The sequence below is a fragment of the Schistocerca gregaria genome, chromosome 1, assembly GCF_023897955.1.
Source record: "Schistocerca gregaria isolate iqSchGreg1 chromosome 1, iqSchGreg1.2, whole genome shotgun sequence".
NCBI classification, from domain to species: Eukaryota; Metazoa; Arthropoda; class Insecta; order Orthoptera; family Acrididae; genus Schistocerca; species Schistocerca gregaria.
Window position 1 is genome coordinate 719458636 of NC_064920.1, and position 19351 is coordinate 719477986.

Below are 19351 nucleotides of genomic sequence, written 5' to 3' on the forward strand. Positions count from 1 at the left end.
TCACACAAAAGAGGCAGCATGTCATTATTCATATCTTCGTTACATGGCAGGTTATGTCTTCCATGCAGTGATACAAAACATATTAAGGATTCTGAAAAACATTTTAAGGATTCTGAGTTTTGAGTTTGGTCGTGTTTGGTAATTTGCTTGAAGATGTGTCATTGCACGAAATACAAGGTCCGGGGCACCACTTCCTGTACAGCCTACTCATATTGCTTTTTGAAATGTTAAAATTTATAGACGATTTCGAAATTTGATGTAATTTATGTTTTTCGAAGCGTATTGTTGGGAAAAATAAATGAGAAAAATAAAGCCCAAACAATTAGTCTGTAGATTTTGAACGTGTCCCTTTTGTGAACTAAAATCCAGTAATCAAATACAGAAAAGGAAAACTAGAGTCATTGGACACACAGTCGGCATAACGTGTGCATAAAGAATTTCTTGAAGGAAGATATCCTGGAATTAAAACAAAGATGAAACTTTTAAGGCCGGCCGTTGTGACCGAGCGGTTCTAGGCGCTTCAGTCCGGAACCGCGCTGCTGCTACGGTCGCAGGTTCAAATCGTGCCTCGGGCGTGGATGTGTGAGATGTCCTTTGGTTAGTTAGGTTTAAGTAGTTATAAGTCTAGGGGACTGATGACCTCAGATGTTAAGTCCCATAGTGTTAAGAACCATTTTTTTGAAGCCTTTAAATATCCACGACGGAAAGTGTGATCTTTAAAATAAACTGCAGCAGGGACAACCAAATGCTGCAGATGGCGAGATGAAGAGGGTCAGTAAACAGTTGCTTAAGGTAATTGGTACGGACAATTGTAGACTGAGGGCAGTTCGTCGCTTGGGCTAGGAATTTGCTCTTTGTCGTATTTCATCGATGACTTTAGTGAGCTAGTATGAAGCGACGTTTCATCGTGGTGTTGATGGGATGTACTGATACAGCAATGTTAAGATGACGTCAGTAGGTGGATACTTGAGCAAGCATCATAAGGAAATTCAGTGACGCCGTGTTATCCATGTGGTGGCCCGACTTTCTCTGAGCGTCCATTTGAATTGATATTGAACAAAAGCTCTTTACCACAGCCTCTGCAGATGTTCCCTCAAAACTTTTTATTCATTATAGTTTATGGAGTCTCAAGTTTCGCAATCCAAACGCGAACCATTTAGGGTGCGTTAGCAACTTGGTACAGACGCTGAGGAACCCTTGAACGGTCAGAGTGAAGAAATTGTTTCTGCTGACATATTTTTTATTTATCGTTTGGCATACATCGCTAACCTTATACACTTTATTCACAGATTAATTACAAATTGACATCCAGACATTGAATATAATCGATAGCCTCCTCTGTTGCAGCTAGGAAGTCGATGAAGGTTCCCTAGTAAGTTAGAACTGGGCATTCTTCCACTGTGCTGGATTATTTGTTTTTCAGCACCGCAGTCGCAATTTGGAATAAGTATCTTTCTCCATTAGTAGGGCACATCGCGGTGGCCAGTGCGAATGCGGTTTAAAGCTGTCCACGCTTTGCGTGACTGAGTGAAGCCGGGCGGTTTCGCATTTATCATGAAGCTTTGGTATTTTTGTGGGCAGTGTGTTCGCCAGTATTGTTTCCCGAGGATGTGGATGTCAAAGTTGGAGGTCGTCACCTCTTTAGCAGTGAGCCAGTGGTGGTCTTCTCCACTTAAGTCCTCTGTGCACCATGACAGCTGTATCGTTATGTATGGGCAGCTGAGGATTATTAATTACCATGTTCTATTCTCTAAGGAGGCATTTTCTTTTTTTGCTGACAAATACAGACTTCAAGACGACGCACGCGAAAAGTACAGTCATGTCAGCGTCTCTACTACAACTCATTAAAGTTGGAGGAAATCAAACACCTGGATAACATATTGAAATTCAGGTATAATAATACTAATAATAATAATAATAATAATAATAATAATAATAATAATAATAATAATAATAATAATAATAATAGTAATAATAGTAATAGTCTTTCAATTGGACGCCACTTTGGCGACGAGCATATCCTCAACCTACCCAGGGACCCAAAGTTTAAGGTGCAATCTGAACCACGTGACGTTTCTGTCGATTTCTCACATCCTTGAGAGGTGAGGGCTGGGTTAAAACACATACGGAAAACTCAGAGGTCCTACCGGGATTCGAGCTCGTGACATCTCAGTTTTCAGTCAAGCACGATGCCACTAGGCCACCAGACACGACGAAAATTTAGCTGTTACTGATAGTTTGATGTCTGCATCGGTAAAACACATAGAAGGTACTATGAAGTGAATGGTGTATTTGGAATACGTAGGCAGCTTAAGTCTTTAACAGCACAAGGGATCTTGAAAATAACCCCAATTGTCATCATTGCTTGGCCAGAAGATTTGGAATACTAGGTGATTAGATTAGATTAGATTAATACTTGTTCCATAGATCATGAATACGACACTTCGTAATGATGTGGAACCTGACGAACAGGTGCAGTTTGCTCAGCTACTGCTACTGACAACAGAAAGCACGAGCCTCTGGAACTGCAGTTTTGTAAACTTTTAATGCAAGAATGGCAGTCGAACCCGAGTGGGGCTTCCCGACCAACAATGCCACATGATCATTTCATTTTTCAATGGAAAATTCATTAGAATTGTCTTTCCCAAATGTAGAAATGGTCTTACGATTTTACTTGCCTTTAATGATCACCAACTGTAGGGGAAAACGTTATTTTTTAACATTAAAGCGCACTGAAAATGAGTTAGGAACACCAAAGGACACGAACGTCAGAACGAGCTCACCTTAATACACACACCATGCGGTTTGTATACAGATACTGATTTAACTAGTGTTGTCTCTGAATTTGCCCAAATTAAACCGAGAAACACCTCTTTGTTAAGTACTATTTTATTCTACATCCCAAACTTTCAAAGGCCTGAAACAAACCAATGGCCCCTACTTAGCTTTTGCTATGGGCCTGTGCTTGGTTATTCCTACACTGCATCTCACTAGCATCATCAACGTCCCTCACCATTAGCTTCTATTGTCTAAGATTAGGGTATCCATTTAATTTTTATTAAAAAATGGGACCTTCAAAAATTAGAATACCACTTGGCACAACTAAGGAAAAAAAGGGACACACATTGTACTGACATGGACGTTGAAGTTCTGCACTGTCACCGTAATTTCCACTCTTATTTGTTTTATCAAGACCTGCATTTTCGTTTGAACACACCTACAATATTTCTTCGTCTTTACATGATTCACAATGTCAGACCTTCCAGCATGTCCAACAGCAAAAAAATTAGTATACACAAAGTATATTCTACAATTTCTCCACTGCGAGTAATAAAAGTAAACTCACTCTTTATATTGATGCTAGAATTGCAGGTTCGTTTTGGCATGAAAAACAGTGAGCATGAATCGATACCACCAACACTGCGAAACGTTAACAGGAAGAAAACAAAGATTGTAGAGCAGCTTGAACGCTTCCTGACATATATGCTGGCGCAATGCGCAGTATATTGCAAATCAGATATCCGATACGAAAAATACTTAAGCTAAGCGGAATAAAAAAGTGGGACTTTTGGAGTCCCCAAAAAAACTTTCGGGACAGTGGGACAATTCGGGGAAAGCGGGACTGACAGGGAAAACGCGACGAATGTACACCCTATTGAAGATACCAAACTCACGTGATCTTCTTACTGCTCTTATGGCTAAGTAAGGAAAATAACCACGATAGTTTTTGGATATGGAAGTGAAATTGATATTAGTCATTTATATAACCTAGATACGATGGAGTCAGATACAGTAATTGTAGGGTTACAAAAGTAGCAGATGCCAATAGGTTATAGTCTTGTGGACTTACATCCCACGATGTGTACTAATTATTTAAAATTGATTAACCAATCTGAGTTCTTTTGTGGTAAATACAGACTGAAATGTGGTATGAGACAGATAATGTACCGAAAGTCGTGAAGAAGGAAATGTTAGCCAAATCAAGCAGCCTTTTCGGCATGCTACTGAACGAACGGGGATACTACCAAAAACCTCATAATAGAACAGATGTAGAGTTAAAGCACAATTTCTTGCATTGAATTTTACACAGAAATGCCTCGTAGTTCGCTAGGAGGAAGATTAAGGAAAAGATAAATACTCTTAACACTAACATTTGGCCGGACGGCTAGAGAACGTTGGGGATCAAAGAAAACCCTTACCCAAAATTTGATTATCAAACGAGAGCCCGTTGCTCCACACTGGACTATGTATTTGCTGATTTTGGAAAAGGAAGATTTTATAATTTTTTATATTCTGGCTCAATGGGAGAATTGTGAAGCTGAAACATTTTAGTCCACCCCTGCGCTCAGGTTGTCATTGAGCCGAGGGAGGAGGTGGCGGCACATGAACGTGACGTCTCTTCCGTGATGCTCTAAGAAGGGTGACGGCCGGTCGCGGTCGTCGAAGGCCTTGGAAGGCCGGTGGGCTGGGGACAGGACCGCCAAGGTCTGCCCCAAAATGTTGGCCGCCTCGTGAGGCACGCGTCATACTCAGGGAATGCGCCGCCGCCGCGTTGCCAGGTCGACTTTCTTGTACTACGAAGCAGCACAATCGATATCTCGAACTGCGCAGTGTCTTAACAAAATAATTTCGTTTTAGAATTGACTTGTAAATTAAATAATGAAAACAAAAGGACAACAATGTTTGAGCTCAGGTAAAGAATGTAACATAGACCCTCATTGCAGTTATTCACCAGGAACAGTTTACCGATATCTCAAATTTCTTTTAGTTGCGCCCACTATTTTTATAAATCCTTATTGTTTGTCATCATTGTCACTGACTCGTACATGTACACAGATGCTGTGTGACTTAGTCTCTTCGTAAATCGATTGTGAACAGCGTGTTTTCTTGAAAACTGGAAAGTTAGTTTGTAACGTTTATTGAGTTGTAATAATAATAATAATTATAATAAATAATAACGATAATTAGTTATAAAGAATAAAGTTCTCTTCTAGATTCGTACATGCATTGTTATCTTAGCGGCGTACATACTCGGTGCTCCTGCATGCTAACCGTCCTTAAGATGATGATCTAGGTGTTTTTTATGTCGTGAAATCCAGCCAAGATCTAACTTGGGCCATCTTTTATCCTTTCTTCTTTATTCCTCACTCTTAGCCACTATGAAGTCACGATCCACATCCTGATGATCTTCCCGTGCAAACAAGGAAAATCTCTGTACTAACCACTGATGTAAACAAATTATTGTGATTATATTGAAACATTTTATATATACCTTGTCTGACAATAGATGTGAAGCTTCCAGAAAATGAAAATGAAATTAAATGAAACTTAATGGATTGAGAGGGTACATGATGTTATTTTAGTGATTAAAAAAATATAGTCAAATTTACAAAGAACTTGGTAGTGTGTGCCCTCTTCTCAGTACAATGTTGGACATTCTCTGGTCAACATAGATACACTTACTTATTTGTGGAAGAGTGCCATAAATCAGTTGGAATCTCTCCTACGGCAAGCTGGCCCACAGTTGTTCTAACTGGTCCTTCATATTCTAGATAGTGGCCCTGGCACAGAGTTCATCCCGTAGCAGTCTCATCTGTTTAATTTGGCACAGATCTGGGAATCTTGGTGCCTGTAGGAACACCTCAATATCTCAGAAAAAGTTCATAGAGACATGTTCCATTTGTGGACAACCAGTGGCCTGTTGTTTTCAACATCACGATACTGTCACATGCGAGGAAACTCATGAGGATGCAGAATAGCCATGACATACCATTGTGCCGGCCAAGTTTCCTCAATCAAAGCCAGCCATGACTTGAACTCATATCCAGTGGCTCTCTACACCATGCTGGCAGGATTGACATTCTTGTACCACTCCAAAACATTAAAAGAACTGTACCTCTCCCCAAGCCATTGTCATACTCACGGTCATCCAAGGTAAGGCAGAACCGCGATTCATCACTGAACACAATGCAGTGCTCTTCATTAGCACTCTATGCTTCCTAATTACAGCTCCATTCCAAATGCAGCCATTTGTATTGCGGAGTTAATGGCAGCCTGTATGTGGGACAGTAATTCTCTTATCCAGCTGGTACTAGTCTCTGATCACAGGTGCGAGATGACGTAGAATGTTGTAGGGAGTCCATTACTTGTTTTTTGATGGCAGGTTGCAGATGTGAAGTAATTGTGATGTGCTTGATGCACAGTGTGATGATACTCACTTTAGTTGGCTAGACATAATCGACTGGAACCTTGATTGCAAGTATTCTTCTGCACACGTTCCCATGAAGTCCAGTGTTGGGTCACTTCACATCAGAATGCCCCACAAATCTGGATATTGCATGATTTGGCCAGCCAGCCAAATTAGGTCTTACAATAAGGTCCCATTTAAACTCTGTCAAGTGTTCATAATGCTGTCTCACATGAGTATGTTGCATCTCCATGTCTTTCACAGTGATCACTCAACATCTGATGCTGTTCACACCCCATGTATACCCAACCAGGCCTGGTAACAACAATAAACACAAACAACACTAATGCACTGTGATGGCTGTTCTATCACAGAGAACTGTAACTGTAATCACTTACATACTGGCCGGTAGTGTGTATCTGTACGAAGTTACATTACATCCAACAGTGTTTTCCGGGTGCTTCACTTTCTCTTTGTCAGGCTTTGTATTATTATTATTATTATTATTATTATTATTATTATTATCATAGGTATGTGTTACACATCAAATGTGGAGGTAATGACAAATTATACAGCTTGTTCCAGACAGGGGTTTACATTACGTGAACTAAGTCACATAGATGGTCATGACATTACTGATGATGTTGTATATTGAAGATATGGAAACTGCCCTTCATTGGCAGCAGTAGAGTGTCTGCAATGCTATGGATCAGATTGACACACATGTTGTGGTTGCCAGTGGAATAGATTCACAGGTTGCCACAGTCATCTCTTCCATATCATCCAGCATACATGACTTTCTGATGTAGATGGTGTCCTTCAGAATTACCCACAGAAAGAACTCCAAAGGTGTTTCAGTGAGAGATCTGGCTGGAAACTCAACACTTCCCTGCTGGCCTATCCACCTCTCAACAAATGCAATTGCCACACATCGTGGTGGTAATGTGATTGTGCACTGTCTTGCTGAAAAGATCAGTGTTAGTCTCAGTACAGGTAGTGAACAGCTGGTACAATTAATTAATTCGTTTGTGCTGTACACCTGTCACCTTCATACTGACACCTGTCACTTTTTCTTAAAAAAGGGGGGGGGGGGATAAGTCGTCTAACTAACATATCACAACACACTGATAAACTAAGAAGGTGAACAACTTATTCTTCTGGATCATGAGGACTAAGTCTTGTACAGTACACAAAGTTCTGGCGATTGGCCGATCCATTCTATTTAGATGTTATCTCATCAGACCAAACAGTGACGTCAATCAGCAGTTCATTATTGCAAATCGGTTCACAAAATTGAAGGAACTTATCCAGATCATCCTCGTTTATTGTGTGAAGCAACCTGGGAATGAAGGATCTCCGCTTTGTTTGCCTTAAAATATGGTGTACATCTGATTCATGCACAGGTTGCTGTATGGACTTGTTTGAGGGTTTTGTGAAAGTTTGTACCACTGTACTGGAGATTTCTTCCCGCATACCACCCCTTCTTCAGATCATGCACATTTCCTTTCTTCTCGAATTTGTCACTTAATTTTATTATTGTTACAAGTGACAGTAGCATGGTATGAAACTCTGCTTGCCATCATCTGTGCACGTCTTTCACGTCAATAACACCTCAAATCTACTTTCTTTGCTCCAAGGACAAGTTTCCAGCCATGTTGCTATTTGCATACAGTTACTGGAAACTGAAAATAAACAAAAGAAAAGCAAATGAATGGCTACACACACTAGTCATGAGAGCACCATATAATCATAATTGGAACTGGCTATCTCAAACATGCCTAAGTTATTGAAGTTCAAACAATGTCAACCCCTTTGTAGTACAGCCTGTATTGGGGGGGAGTGAAAATATGTGAGACATACCTTTATCCTAGAACTGATCCATAGATCTGCATCCATGCTGCACCCTCCCCCCACCCACCCTTCCACTCCTCAGTTCTTGAATGGTTTTTACATTAAAATTACATTTATCATTTCCGTAAGTCAAAACTGATTATACACACAGATTGCCATGTGCTCATAGTACAAAAGCTTGTTTGCTGGTTCTGTGACGTCATTTTTTATTTTTAAAGTTTCAATTAAACACTGTTTTACTATTATTATTTAAACTGAGTTTCAGCCATTCTTTGATACATGGTCTATCAAGTTTTTCCATTCATCGTAATAGTTTACTTTCGCCACAAGCAAAGAGTACAATGTTATAAATAAAACATTGATTCACACATGTTCCAGCTTCTGTTTTCTGGTTCATGGATCATAATACTTCCTCTTGGCCGCTGCAGATAGTTTTGGTGGTATGGAATCACCTTGACTGACTCATTGCATCTACAAATTTCCTGTGGTTCTTATGGGATATAACAGAAGTTTTATCATTGCTGTATATGTTCTTCAGTTTAGAAACGTAGGTTGAATCAGTGTTTTTCAAGAGCTGTAAATACATATTTTGTTGAAATCATGTCACAGTAACTATAAGTCCCAGACAAAGTGATAATTAATATTCTTGGTTCCAGTCCACAATTTAATTTTGGAGTTGCAGATTGCCTAAGTAATATCCAGTATTTTTTTCTGTGCATATTTGTGATAATTTTGTTGTGTGATGTATATATTAATGAGAAGAGGCTCATAGGTCTATAGTTTTTTGACTTCTTTTCTGCAAAGTAGAACAGTTACAGCATTGTTCCATTGTCAACAATGTTGCAACCTTCTTTTAATTACTTTAATTACCAGTTTTTACGACTTCAGTTAAAACACCATTTTCTTCAAATGTCTTTCCTTTCTTCATTCCTCAGGTGACTTTATATGTACTTCTAGAATGTAATTATTTTCATTACTATCTATCTGTACTTCTAATTTATCTGGTGAACTATATAACCATGTAAAAATCTAGGATGTCTTTACAGTGTTTTCTTTGTTGTTAATTACTGTACTCTCAACCAAACATAGTTACCCACTTTCATACACTTTTGTTTTCCGTTGCTTCCTTATAAAACTTTTTGTTAGATTGCCTCAAACGTTTTTACATTCTCTCGAAACTGTATGCAAGTAGTCTTTCTTAATTCAACATGTTCTATTATGCCCGTATCATTGTTTCCTTGAAGCCCCATTTTTCTCCATCTGAGTTCTGCTTTTATGCTACCTTCCTCAAACTTAATTACCTTTTGTTGTATTACCTTCATTAAGTAATACCCCCATTTCTGCTTACTTGTATAATACTTTGTTGCTTAGTTGAATCTGGTGTGTATGAGAATTTTGCCTGAGGAGTCTCTCTCTCTTTTTCTAGTTTTGTATCTGTGCCAAGTTGGAATCTGTGTAAATTCTCTTTTGTGTGATAAAGTGTAGTCAGCTTAACCTTTTTTCCATTTGATCATTACCAAGTCTTTTAGTGTTTCAATTTTGAATGTGACTGTCTTTTAGCAACTATATATGAGCCAGTGGAGAAATAACATAGCCAACCAGTTGCAAATAATTATTTAATACATTTACCTAGCTAGGTTTTGACACCTCTAAGGATGACTTCATGGTAATGAAAATTTAAGGTTACTTTGTGAGAAGGCAGCAGTCAAAGCTTAGATCACATGTGCTTAAGTCAAAAATTAAAATTGTTCCAGCCTTTGGTTTGTGTGCGTGCGTGCGTGTGTGCGTGTGTGTGTGCCTACACACACACACACACACACACACACACACACACACACACACACACACACACACACAGATAATTCTCTCTCTCTCTCTCTCTCTCTCTCTCTCTCTCTCTCTCTCTCTCTCTCTCTCTCTCTCGTCTGCCCAGGACTCATAGAGTTTAGTGAGAGATGACTAGGTGACTAGGGGTACATTTCAGCAGATCTGTGCTTCTAGTGGTTTCATCCCAGATGTGAGTGAATTTAAGGCTCAGCAACCAAAATAAGTTTGCATGCTGGTAGTGGCAGTTGTTAGTGAGCAGCCTGTCTGCATTTGTTCTGTACTAAGCAGTCAAGATAGTTTCATTACCAGACAAAAAACTACTTGGGTTGAACACCTGGGTTGGCCACTAGGATTCTATATGGTATGTTCCTTTAATACTCATTAAGATGTAAATGTTCAAGAAGTGACCATTAAGAATTCAGTAGACAATCCTTAATAGGAATATATACGCACACTGGTTGCCAGCTACTCAAAGTAGTTTTGATGAAATACTACTTTAGTGTTGTTTATATTTATACTTATCACAATTGTCCTTGACAACAGAGGTGCTACCTGTCAATTCACTTCATTGAACAACAACCCTGTTTCAATATTAAATCGTATTACGCATTGAGGTAGTCACAGTTTCACTGCTTTTTTAATTGTTGTGCCTTCATGCTTCACCATTAAGACACAGTTTGTACTCAGGTCATCCATTCTGGCAAAGTCAAACTGTAAAAAGTATGACGTTAAAATGCTTCTTATTACCGGCTCTGTTAAGACAGCACAACTGATTGAGCAAAAGTACAAGTATGTGATGTGGTGTCAAAGTTATAATTTACAACATGATAAATATGAAAAGAAGTTACATATTTCGTTTCATTTTGCAGGCAACATTTGTTACATGGTATTAGCTTCCTTTTGGGTTGTGCTTATACTTATGGCATTTCTTGAGGTACCTCTGTTTTCTCATTTTCTCTTCGCACTACCCATGAGTAAATGATACCTTACTCAGTTTAGTGGGCACCATAGAATTTCCCCTGAATGTGTCACTATTTTCACATCTAGCAGTGCTTTTTGTGTGCATAAAATGCCAAATTCTCTGTAGACTCAGATTTAAGATTTAACTGTAGGCCAACTGTTAACTTCATTAGTAACTCTTTTGGCAGATCAGAAGGAGGTTAGTGCATGCCTCCAATTGCACTGTGCCAAACAAACCATTATTTAGAACCATGCCAAACAAACCATTATTGAAACTTATCACTGAACAACATGGGGCAGCAGTTAAGACACTTGACTTGGGTTCAGAAGAGCAAAGTTCAGCTTCATCCCACTATCCAGACTTGAAGTCTGTGGTTACTATAAATTGATTAAGGTGAATGCTAGAATTATTCTTAATTGTTTTCATTTCTGCATTCTAGTTGAACTCCAAGATTTGCTCTGTTTCTACTGTCTTGATTATGTATTGCTTCATCTTTTCTTTTCTTAGTATACTTTTGTATTTCTTTTCTTTTTTGTTTTTCACTTTAAGATATTCACTACCAATAGATAGTGAACTAATGGTTTACTGTAATCATTTTTTGCATTTGTTGCAGTCTGTGATTATTGAGAAATATTTTTGTGGTAGTTTTTGTGACCCTTGACCATTTTTGTTACAGCACACTGATATTTTTCTATGTATCTGCGTTTCACTGGCATTACTGACAGTGAGTGTACTCCCCAATGCGTCAGAAATTATTCTCTCATATGCTTTTTTTTTGTATCTAGCTGATAACATCTTTCTGTGTGTTGTCTTCTCTAATTTTTCTATCCTCATATTAACAGAGTTTTTAGCTGCAGTGCAGGAAACATCAAAGAATGTTATTGTCATTTCATTTATTTTTTAAATGTGTATGATAGTAGTGAGAATAAGATATTAAAACAATGGTGATCTTTCTTTATTGCGTACAGTTGTGTCTCTTTTTTTCTCTTATTCTGCCTAATTATTTGAACAAGCTTGTGTTCCAGATTTATTGATATCTATATTCCACTGACTCTGTTACTAAAACTACATTTATATTCATGTGATACCTGTGATAAGTTTTCCTTTCAATCTCTCAAGATCCTGGTGAAAACATAAGTGTTAGATAGCAAAAACAGGCTTCAGTAACAACATCTAAACATTGTGTTTATTAAATAAAAATGGTAACCCACGTATAAAATATATCAAATGAATGCATTTTACCTACCTCATGGATACTATTTATTTTCTCTGACATAAGTCTCGTAAAAATTTCTTTTTCTTGGAACCAATACGTGACAGTGTCTACCAGCTACATGTTATATTTCAGTACCTTGTGTGATGTGATCTATTCACACACAGTATTTGGAGTGCTCCAATAATGCAACACAAAAATACAACTCTTCTGGAGCAGTGATTTGTTTGTGTTATTTTCCTTCATAATAAGCCAGCAAATGTACCAGATGAATTACCAATTAGTATTTTATCAATAATGCCAATGAAAATTAATAGAAATGGCATAATATGGTACTTAAGCAGTAGATGATAAACAATTGGACAATGTTTGCCTTTGCTGATGTACTGCACTGCTGTGTTATTAACTAAAAAGTGGATCTGTTGTGAGTTAATGTGTTCTTGCCCACTCTTGCTCAGAAGTCAATTTTGTTACCATGTGTTTGATTTTGTGTTGTATAATTTTGGGAAATTATTCCAAATGAATACCATACAGGGTTCAGCCTCTGAAACATAAGATGCGTTCTCTCTCCTTTTTTATGCAAGCGAGATAAATAGCATTTGTGTTACTTGTCTCATTGTGATAAGTATTTATTTCTGCAGTTGGCAGTACTCCGTATACATTTCTACATATTTTATTTAATATATGGTACTGACGGCTATTAATTGTTCTTTGCTGTAGGAAGCATCCCTGCGGGCATTGAAACTGTCAGGGGGGAGATTAGAAGCAGCCCATGACCTGTTGTCAAAGCAGCAGCATGCAGAGCCTCTCAATGGAATTACCAAAGGGCCCTCTCCAGGTAAGACCAACCCTTCCATTTTATATTTAATAGATTTATAATGTCCTGTCGTTTAATCACTTGATGACAGTTTTCTTTCCATTTAAAATAAATATATTACAGTTTTACACACACACACACACACACACACACACACACACACACACACACACACACACACACACCCCACATGTAGTGGCTTGAGATGATTTATTGTCTCACATGGGTAGGGTAGGATGAATTCAGAAGTAGTGCAGATAGACAGTAGGGCAGTAAAAATGAGATAAATGAACAGAAATAATTATAACTTGTACAGTTACCCACAATGGCATGGTATACACAGGAAAGTAAGGGGAGGGGGAACAACTTGTACAGTTACACACAGTGGCATGGTATACACATGAAAGTAAGGGGAGGGGAAACAACTTGTACAGTTACACACAGTGGCATGGTATACACAGGAAGGGGAGGGGGAACAAAGCGGAGAGTGACAAAGAAGACAATATGAGGATGATAATAAGAGGTAAGCATAGACTGGATTAGATCAGAGATAGAGAGGAGTGTGAAGCTAGCAGAGAAGGTAGGAACAAGAAATAGTTGGATAACAAGTCAGGGAGAAGGGCTTGGAAAGGGGGCAAGTTTATGTAGATGATCCTAACAGACATTGAGGCAGTGAGGTTTGTGAGACTTTGAAGGGTTTGCCATAGTTACAGTACCAACCATACAATTGAGAGGAACTTGTTTCATTGGAGATGGGGTTAAGGGAGGATTCGGAGGAAACTTTTTATGAAGTATCTGTTACATTTGACCATACTACATTAAACTACACACCCTCTTATAAAATTATGGCAGTAATTATATGGGAGGACAATTGATGATTGGTCATTTTCTCATTGTAAACTTGCCGTGATTGTAAAAAATTTGGTAATGACATGGGAGCTTACGTATGTGGCCCTGTCTATTAGAATAGTATGTTGTGCTGACAACTGAATGCAATCTGCTGTCCAAATCCATCAAACAGACCTTGCACCTATGTCTTTTAGAGCGTAAGAGTGCCCATGCAGCAAGGGGCAGCGAGCAGGAGTAACATTATTATGAATAGCCTGGTAATGGAATACCAGTTTGGGAGATGTGGGAATAATTTTCTGAGATTATGCTGCAATCAGTTTAGCATAAAAGGGATACTAATTCTAACGTGATTTAAAATTTACTTAATCATGGGTAGGTTGTTATACAAAATAGAGTTGTTGATGTTATTACAGATAAACATGATGTGTTTTCCATGAGATGAAAGTGCCTTTGGAAATATTGGGTATTTGCAAGTTTTACGTGAATGACTCATGCTCTTTTTTGATAAAATTGAAGACAATCAGTAGGATCAGCTGAAAATATGTGGATGACACTATACTTTGTAATAGGTAGTTGAAGTATCTGGTTCATATGAAGTTTTGGCTAGTGATGCTTGAGTAAAAGGCACAAATAAAAGATGTGGTGTTGAATTATACAAGGTGTGTTCCGTAAGTAATGCGACTAAATTCATAAAAAAATCATTTATTGAATATATATGTACAAATAATCAAAAATTTTCAAAATAGCACCCTCTTGCAGTGATACACTCCTGGAGGCGGTGTTTCCATGTCTGGAAGGCATCCGGGAATGCCTTTTCCGGACTGTCCTTTAGAGCTGATGTAACATGCGCCTGGATGCTTTCAATCATGTCCCAATGTTTTCCTTTCATGACTCTTTTTAACTGATGAAAAAAAAAAAAACAACTCCGTGGGAGCCAGGTTAGGACTGTAGGGAGTCTTGGTCGTGGCCAGGAAGTCGTTGACAATGAAGGCACTGTGACTTGGCTCATTGTCATGGTGAACTTTACACGTGTCCTTGATGTCGTTACGGCAGCACGAGACCCTCCTCTTCAACCTTTTGAGCACTTACAAGTAGAAAGCCGAGTTACTCTAGTCTGGTAGGTACGAATCCGTAGTGGACAATGCCTCTGACATCAAAGAAGACAATGAGCATGGTTTTGATCCTGGACATGCTCAGGCGTGCCTTCTTGGGATGGGGCGACGATGAGGTGTGCCACTCTGAACTCTGCCGTTTTGTCTCAGGGTCGTACTCAAAAATCCACGACTCATCACCAGTGATAACTGAGTTTAAAAAATGAGGATCATTTTCACACATTTCAAACATTTCTTGGCACTGAAGTATTCACATGTGCTTTTCGGTCAACACTTTTGGGACGAGTTTGGCACACTCCTTTCTCATGTTCAAATCTTCTGTCACAATGTGAAAACGTTTGTTTTTGACATGTTTAGAGTTTGTACTATCAATTGAAGGCTCAACTGTCTGTCAGAGTTCAAACAATCGCATCATATTTTCGTCGACTCGTGCAGTTGATGGCTGTCCCCTGTGAGGTTCGTCGGTGATCTCCTCTCGGTCTTCCATGAACGACTTGTGCCATCAGAAAGCTTGTGATTTGGACAAGGAATCAGTCCCAAAGGCATGGTGAAGTAATGGAAACATTTCAGTGGTGGGCTTCCCAAGTTTAATGCAAAATTTGATAGTGTACTGTTGCTCTACAGAATGATCCATTGTGCCGTGTTACATAAACTCAAAAGAGGTTGACAGAAACTCATGTCCTGACTCTCCGGCAGCTTGCAGCTGAATGAGACAGAGTGTTTTGAAGCTAACACCCCCCTCCACTTTGCCCAGCCGGTTACAACACACTGTGGTGTACCATTGCTTCAGAAAGAAAGTGGTCGCATTACTTATGGAACGCACTCGGTTTTCATCCCAAACCAGAGTTAAATTAATCAATGGCTAGTGTTGAAATGAGAGAAAGAGTAGATTTACGGTGCTTGTGAAGAGAACTATAACTCTGTCTTGGAGCGGGAAATTTTAAATGGTAAGTGAGATGAAAATACTGAGAGTCAAAACTAAACAGTTAAAAATACTTTACAACAGAATGTCGGTCAGCTGGGAAAAGAACATGAGACAGTGTTCTTGCACTAATTGCCGCCTACCGAAGGCATTCCTTTATTCTTTGTCCCCTCCATTACTGCACAAACAGTTTTATTATGTTCATGTTAAACTCAGTTATACACTGAAAATTCTTTCTCATACTTCATACCTCCTACAAAACCACTGCATCTGTAAATTACTACCTTTTTCATCCGTATCATCAAAAAGTCAACAGATGTTAAGACGCGTGATCAGTAAAGTCACATACGCTAAATATTAGTTTATATGCACAGTGTGTGTATGTGATGGAGAGGTGGGATGATGGGAGAGGTGATGCACAATCAATACAGCACTTGTGATTTAAATGGCAGTAGATATATTCTAGGTACACAAAATATCAATACCTCATAAATAAAAATTTGCATTCTTGCATCTCTGCATTACTGATGCAAATAATTGTTCAGGCACTTTTCTGCTCTTTTTCAAGTGTGTGTGTCTCAACCTTCCTCATCATTTTTGCAATTTGTTTTTATTGTACATTTGCCACCCAGTATGCATTCTTACATGCAAGTGATGAGTTATAGGAAAGCTTCATGGATGTTTCCACACAAGAGAAGAAGTAAAAGAACTTAAGTTGCTTCGGTGGCCGTTTCGATGATGCTAACATTACCTTAATAATACATAAACTCTGCGGATATTGATAAAAAATTATATTCAGTTGTACATTGCCTGTATGTGAGCATTAATTGTGAAGAAACAGCCTCTGAAGAGGATCTGTATTTAATATATTTATAATGTATGATAGTTTGTCAAAATTTTGATGATGTGTGATACAACAAGATAGCATTGTTTATATTTAAAACACTACTTTTAAAAAATATAAAATGGCTGTATTTGTTAGAATGGCATTAATTTGACACGAAGCACTTAGTTTCGTGTTTGAAGTAACTTGCCTATAAGGATTTTACAGACTTATTGTTACTGGAGCTGAGAAATGGTGTCACTTTTGAGGCACCTGGTGATGAGGCTGTGAAACTATTGTTTTGAGCTATTCCAAGTGTGACAGAATGAAGCATAATACAATAAGAAGGTCTTTTTCAGATAGCTACCAGTATAACACATTTACAGCTGTGCCTCTGTGGACAGGAATAATGAGAAAGTATTATATTCTGAAATCATTAAACTGAAAGTTATACTTGTAATTGTGATGCATTGACCACAGTTGCTGTACCCTGAACATTTTCATTCACTCTTATCCTATATAAAGGTGGATGGTGTAGTTCAAGTGACATAGGTGACAGTTTATCACTAGTACATTGCCATTGTTTGCAGAATAGCAGTCCTACATTTATCATGTTTCATAGATCCTATCAATATAGAGAAGCTTCAGGGATGTCAAATGAGTGAAGATGTACATAAACAGATGAAGAGTATAGCCTGTAAATTTATACAGTGAACTGTGTTAACAATAAACTGTCACTATACTGCTTAAAGATATTCTTGCTAACTTTAACCAAGTAAATTTGGAGACATATCGCTGTTTCCTCAGATATGTTAATATGTTATATGTTAATATGTTATATGTTAAATAGCTGCTGTTTATCTTCTATTGGTAATTTAATAACTACTTGATCATGTTAGTATTTTTCAGTAGAAATACTCACCAACATCTATGAACACAGATTCCTGTTTACAGACCATTACTAAGTGCGATGCAACTGTACATTGAACATGGCTATTTGCCAAGTAGCTTATGAAACTTGTCAATCCTTGAATCTAAATATTCATATAATAGATATAAAATAATAATAATAATAATAATAATAATAATAATAATAATAATTTATGCAAGGACTAATAGTAATATTCCAGGAGGTAACCAGTACACCCATCAACAACTGGCAGTCAAGAACTCTGATTTTTGGGGACTAGAACTTACATGATTACAGAGAAAGTTGGAGTTTTCTGGCAAAGTTCCATACAAACATCTATATTTCTCAACATAAACACACTGATCCAACCAGGACAACTGCACAACCTAATGTTGGAGTTTGGTAAACTAGAGATAGTGATACTTGCCCTGCAAGGAACATGCATAACAGACGAAGACACAATGGATTATGAAAATTACCATATTTTCAATAGAGAGACAGTAAAACGAGTTGCCAGGGGTGTCCCACTTCTGGGCATGGCCTTAATGACACAAGAAGATAATCAATCCAGTTACAAAAGTCACTCCCTTAATCAACAGGCTGAGGACAATGCACCTACAGTGTGCAAACAAGAAATACACCATGATCAACATACATACCTCCACAAATGGAGATAACAAAGATGTCCCAAAATCAATAGATAAATTCTGTGCAACATTAGAGACAGCAATGGCCAAGATCCCCAAAGATAACATAAAAATTTTGCTGTGTGATTCAAACACACAAATCAGCAGAGAAAAATATCACCATAGAACTTTGGGAATGTTCCCCATGCACAAATATAGAAACAAAAATGGCACGAGACTCATCAGACTAAGCTCATGAACAGCTTGAAGATTGTATTAACATCTCTCAGGAAATCTCTATGAAACAAGAAAACAGAAATCACAATAAAGGTGAGAATTCCAAATAGACCGTAGTGATTTCCTACCCAGCCCAGAAGAAGCTTGTAGCGGTTCTGCCTGCTTTATTTATTTCTTTGATTGTTGTCCTCAGTGTCGACGTACTGCGTTGCTGCACTGGCTGAAAAATGGGTTGTGGAAGTACAACACAGATTTCTTTAAATGATGTAACTGACAGAGGCACAGTGGTGTTTCACTGTCTTTAACTTTCACTTTTCACAACCCCCAATATTACACAGTTATATATGGCCAGTGCACTATTGTTTAATCTTTGATAAGCCTCATTAATAGTTTGCAGGCAAACTTGTTGAACATCAATGAGCAGTAAAATCATAACCACAGAATTCACAGTTCTTGAAGAATAATCAGGTACGTAAGGAACAGACACTGTCATGGCTTTAAAACATTGCCTGTTGGTGCAACACTTGTTTCCCTGTTAAGTTGGTGCATTGTTGTTGTTCTAACCAACACAGGTTCCTCATCTGAAATTCGGCCATGGACGGACTGTCTTGTGACCAAATATTGGGTCCTCATATATCATCGCAATAATCGGTACTTAAACTACACATTGTTCAATGTTAGATTTACAGAAATTACAATTAAAACTTAACTCATTAAATTAACTGATTACATTGAAAAATTACATCTTTTTAACAGTTTCTTCTACTGCAAGAGTTAGGCCAAATTATTTGTTTAAATCATGAAATTAACAAATATAAGTATGCAAACAATACTTTGGACAAAGCTGTTAATTACTTTGGAATTAATTGAGGGTTGGCTTTGCTAACATGTTTTCGAAAAGAACCAAATAAATACGTAAAGAATGCTCAAATTTCGTCTTCCAAATGTTTACAATTATTACAGAACTTATATTTGTTTATATGTCAACAATAGAATTTAAGTTATTAAACAATTAC

General features: G+C 38.0%; 1 protein-coding gene across 3 annotated transcripts in view; it reads left to right on the plus strand.

Annotated features, from left to right (window-relative positions):
* LOC126266638 (serine/threonine-protein kinase Warts-like) overlaps positions 1-19351 on the plus strand; it is a 198482-nt gene that overhangs the window by 100223 nt on the left and 78908 nt on the right. For all 3 annotated transcript variants that reach the window (XM_049971047.1, XM_049971031.1, XM_049971040.1), the window contains exon 3: positions 12760-12877. In XM_049971047.1, coding sequence (XP_049827004.1) covers positions 12760-12877 — 118 coding nt within the window. The remainder of the gene's footprint in view (positions 1-12759; positions 12878-19351) is intronic.